Source organism: Apteryx rowi, unplaced genomic scaffold, assembly GCF_003343035.1.
Source record: "Apteryx rowi isolate R43461 unplaced genomic scaffold, aptRow1 scaffold_2, whole genome shotgun sequence".
NCBI classification, from domain to species: Eukaryota; Metazoa; Chordata; class Aves; order Apterygiformes; family Apterygidae; genus Apteryx; species Apteryx rowi.
In genome coordinates this window covers 8,302,711-8,307,773 of record NW_020448307.1, presented here as the reverse complement: position 1 = coordinate 8,307,773, position 5,063 = coordinate 8,302,711, and the positions used below count along the sequence as shown (strand labels likewise).

General features: G+C 40.4%; 1 protein-coding gene across 3 annotated transcripts in view; it reads right to left on the bottom strand.

The window, feature by feature from the left end:
- Window positions 1–1,277: 1,277 nt before the first annotated feature.
- Window positions 1,278–5,063, bottom strand: part of RPL26L1 (ribosomal protein L26 like 1) — a 4,725-nt gene continuing 939 nt past the window's right edge. Inside the window, exons 1-4 of one of the 3 annotated variants that reach the window (XM_026063106.1) lie at window positions 4,758–4,781; window positions 4,397–4,569; window positions 3,511–3,651; window positions 1,278–1,453 (exon numbers count right to left, since the gene is read on the bottom strand). In XM_026063106.1, coding sequence (XP_025918891.1) covers window positions 1,325–1,453; window positions 3,511–3,651; window positions 4,397–4,564 — 438 coding nt within the window. In that variant the 5' untranslated portion in view covers window positions 4,565–4,569; window positions 4,758–4,781 and the 3' untranslated portion in view covers window positions 1,278–1,324. Of the gene's footprint in view, window positions 1,454–3,510; window positions 3,652–4,396; window positions 4,570–4,672; window positions 4,692–4,757; window positions 4,782–5,063 lie in introns of those variants that run through there. The other 2 variants (XM_026063110.1, XM_026063107.1) reach the window with 2 other exon arrangements.

Sequence of the window (5,063 nt, the reverse complement as noted above, 5' to 3'; positions counted from 1 at the left end):
TAGGCCAAGCGCTCTGGGGATTTTCTCTCAACCGCAGCAGCACGGCTGCTCTGCGCAGCTGCAGGCTTTCACATGAACGGACTGACTGTCGCTTACGAAAAGCAAGCTTTTGGGGGCAATGCTCTTGCCCCTCCAAGGCTGGGTTTCAGCTTAGCAAAAAAAACTGGAAAAATCTAGAAGACTCCCGCGGGAGAGACTATTTAATACTCATACAATGCATTTGCTCAAAGCCTGAAAATGTTTGGGGGGAAATAACTGAAGTGAACCCCTACGACTTTCCTCAGTACGTCGGCTCACCTGAGGCAAAAGGAAACGCTCAGTAAGCAGCATGTGTGCACGCATGCACTGAGAGGGGTAAGAGCTCTGAACATGCATAAAAGAAACCATATCTGAACCCAGCATTATAAAGCAGCTGTCACAGTACTACCTATAAATGACTTCGAAAGTTCAAATGTAGTTTTCCCTGATTCTCAGCATCTCATCTTCTAGACTGCACTGTTTTCTCAGGCAGGAGCTGAATTTCTTTCCCTATATATCAGCAATTAGAAAGAAAGTCATCCACTAAGCCAGTAAATTCACTTAATTGCAGGGCTGTTTTCAACATGCTGTGGCAGCTTTCAATTACATATTTATATTGCTTACAGAAAAGCTCATCCAAAGCAGCGTTAACAGCAGAACTGAGACTCCCTTCACTCCTACCCTTTTCAAAAACAGACAACTCTACTCCAAAAGCATGGGTGAAGTAAGCCTACTTTCCTCAACTGCTAGCATTAATGCAGAAGACTCAGGCACTACACAGCAAACTCAATGGAAATGTGCTTGGACACAGAATGTCTGCTGAACCTCTGACGTATCATCTTTTACTTTCAAATTAGATATGTGAAAAAACATAATTTATTCCAAAATAAAGATTCACCACCTTATTTCAAAGGCATGATAATCTGTTAAGTATATATGGAACATGGAATTAAACATTTTCATTTAAAACCATGGACACTTCTAAGGAAGTGTTACTAAAAGATTACTGGAAGAGACACTAAAATACACTAGCCCTCAGATGTATGTTTTCAGGATTGTAGCACCCTCTCCAGCTTTGGTTGTAAATACACCGCTATTGGAAAAGAGTCTTTAATTCCTTAAAGTTAAAAAAAAATTAAAAAGCTTTTTAATTTAGTGGAAACATTTTTGACATAGCCAACATCAAAACATGAGAATGAACATTTAAACACTATCCAGACATACAGTATCAAGATTTTCTAAAGGAGAAGACAAAACAATAGGTTTAATTTTAGCAGTTCTTTAATGGTGTCAAACAGGAGACCATCTATTCTTGCATCTTTTCAATTGTTTCTTCCTTGTATTTGCCCTTCTCCTTGCCAACCTGGCGAGATTTTGCTTTACGCTCCAAGATCTTTTTGCGATCTTTGTCCAGTTTTAGCCTAGTGATCACCACCTAGAGAAAGGACAAAGAATTTAAGTCTTCAGTGTTATAGTACAACAACCTGCAACAACTGTGACAACAAAGTGGCCTATAAAGATCATCCGCTGACACAGACTGCCAAAACATCCACGTTTTATTTCCACAATCTAATATGATTCTAGTAGAGCTGAGGTACTGAACTGCCTACACATTTCACAACACTGAGCTATACGAATTTCTACAGGTATATTCAAGACCAGAACATATAGACAGATGCCTATGTGCACTGCAACAACATTTGGACAAACTGAAGAGCAGCCAATTTGCCATCCAGCTATTTAATAAAATAATTACTTTGAAGTAAATAATCTATTTGCCATTATACTAGGCACTGCTCAAACATGAAGTATACTACTTCCATCCAAAACATAGCATATAGCTTAGTCTTGTTTCCACCACAGCAAAGTCAAGTAATAGACCACTGTTTCAGTTTTTCCATGTTTTAAACAATGTTACCTAAATTTTCAACCACTGGAAAACCATATTGCTGCTGGCCATTAACACATCATCGCTCTACCATTTGGAATAGCCAATACATCTGACTAAACTATGGGCCACAGTAAAACTGCAAGCATCATGCTGACCCATATAAATATACTTTCAAGAACACACCTGCTATTGAACAGTTATAAAGTGGCCAGACAATTATTAAGTATTACTAACATGGGCACATAAATGATAATTTGCCTAAACCAGTTGCTTCCAGAGCCTTAAAGATATTTCCTAACAAGGCAGCAGCAAACCAAAGCTCCAATTTTCAGCCTTCCGTTCTCTTCACGCTCCCATAATTGGCAAAGAAATAAGTACCTTGGTGTTATTGCAAGGAGTACTTTTAAAATACAACTGACATCAAATCCTAGAAAATCCATATAGGCTGCAACAGGGCTGCATAATCCTGGTCAGCTACGTTTTGCTCTTGCTGGCTTTCAGGACACAGGAAATGACAATTAATTCCTACCTCTTTACTCAAGACAGGTAGAAACTGTTCACCTATCCCACTGCAAACTACGTTTTTATACATAAATGTACATAAACAAAAATATACATTACAACAAACTATACATTTCCCTGTTTGTTTTTTTTGTGTGTGTTAACAACTAGAATCTTCCTACAAAGCTTTCTCAAGGTCTCCCTTCCAACTAGGAAGAACTTTCTCAGAAATGAAGGACCAGCATTAATCTCAATTTCTTCCACTGCTATTTACCAGGCAAGTCGTATCTGATCTTTYGTGCACTAGTTCCACCACAATGTCACCTTGCACCTCAAATGTTATTACTGGACACAAGTCATTATGTTGTTTTGGAATAATTTTGCTCTCCCTCTACAGTACATACCAACCATTTACATCAGAAAACCTGCTGAAACTTGATTTCTTCCACCAGCACTTCAGTATACAAGCCTATCTGGCATGGCTGAAGCAGACTAATTTCATCTGCTTCGAACTAGGTTTTTGGCTAGTTGTTCTGTTTAGTCTGCAGTGTTTTCCTATTATGATCCAAACAGGCTCTGCCTGGTTATCGCTAAACATCGTAAATCACTTCAGGCTAAAATCAGATTCAGTCAAAATTTTATAATCCACAATAACAAACCGTGTTTCTGAGCATCTATTTAAACATTTCAAACACCTCCTTACTCGGCATAAATGCCATGTAGCAAGGATGTAGGATTGTTTTGAACGATCTGTTCCCAAAACAACAACAAGAAGAAAAAAAACAAAGGGCAAGGTATCTGTGACTTAAAAACACCAAGCTCTCCCAAAGAAGATTTTAGCAAGGCCCTAAAGTTCAGTCTCTAACAGTTGCTCCACCAGACAATCCTCAAAAACATCTGAGGTCTGGTTTCAACTGTCACTGCTTTGCTATCATGACACCATAACCCTTGTTTATTAACTCCCCTCCAGCAATGCAATAGCATCTCAGCCCATTATGCCACATGCTGTAACAATGCTCAACTTCAACAAGCAGCAGTGTCTTTTTTTTTGAACAACAAGGTCTCCTTATGCATTTCAGATCTCATTTTATACAGGGTACCTTGCTGGGATGGATTCCCACATGGACAGTTGTGCCATTGGCCTTCTCGCGCTGAACACGTTCAATATAGATGACATATTTTTTTCTGTACACCTGGACCACCTTGCCGATCTGTTGTCCCTTGTAATGTCCCCTGACAACCTAAACAAGAGCATAAAATGTACAGTTTCCTACATGTCAATAATGCTCCTTAAGTCAGTTACAAATCTTAAGAAACACTACAATTATCCCAACAGAAAACCAGACCTGCACAGGCTGAAATCCCAGCTCTGTTCTTTGCATACACATGTTACAAAAACATCAATTACTGGACAATTTCAGTAATCACTAAAATGGAAAATACAATGGAAGGGAACTGCACTTTCCCCTCATTTTGCCTGCAAGTAATAGCAAATCTTTTCAGCCCAAAGGAAAATGGTCAACCTTAACAGTTTTGCGTCCTAGTATATCATCTATCATCACATTTAGAACTGAAAATGCTGCTAAGCTTGAGTGTATTTCTAAGTTGATCTTTTCACAGATCACAGGTATCAAACACTCTAAGCCTATAAAAATAAAAGAAACAATTCTTTGATTTGTGTTATTCTGCTCAAAGCCTTTAATCCAGCCTGATAATCAAAGGATGTAATTAAAGTACTTCTGTTGCTGGTATATTTCTGTTCGTCGTATTTTCCTTCCCACTCTTGTGATCTCAACAAACATTCAACAAGCCAACTTTATGATTACATTAACTTGTACAATTTCTGCAAGACTCCTGGTAAAGTCCTGGTATCGATTTGAATTTGTCTAGCCCTTCTCTTTTGTACAGGCTATACATGAAAAAACACAATATAAATAAAAGCTCAAATGTAACGGTACAACTTMAAAGACAGATAAGAAGGGATACCTGAACTTCATCATCCTTTCGAATGGGCATAGAGCGGACATTGTACTTCTGCCGCAGCTCCTTGGAGAGCGGGGAGGACATTATTTTCCGTCGAATGTGAGACGGTGCATTAAAGTGTCGTTTGCGGTTCTTGCTACGGTCCGAGGTCACAAATGGATTGAACTTCATTGTGGCTGCATAAAGTAAAACACGACAGTTTCAGAGATGCTTGTAACTCATACACACTACTCATCATCTACCTACACAAAGCAAGCTACRTAAAAAAAAAAAGCATACCCGTTTTCTAATCCCACCCCCAGCTCAGGTCCTTACAAAYTGGATTTCAAGCAAACTTTAAGCCTCTTCCCCGAGTGACACTGACCCTGCAATGGCTGTACGTGCTATACACATGCAGGTGGGCCTGTTCTTTCTGATCAGAAAGAAATCCCAGACTGGTCTTTAATTCTGCACTGTTGTAAACCACGGTTTCAGGTTATCAAGCGGACACGTGTTTTGGGCTCGCGGGGCCAGAGAGCTCCCACAGYTTCGGTACTTCCGAGACAGGCTGCAGACCCGCCGGGGGCAAGGCCACACACCGCCCCAACGCCAGCTGACAGCCCGGCGTGGCTCTGCCTCCCCCCGCCCGGCGCTCGCAGCGCGGTGCCGCTGCCCCCGCGCACACCCGCCT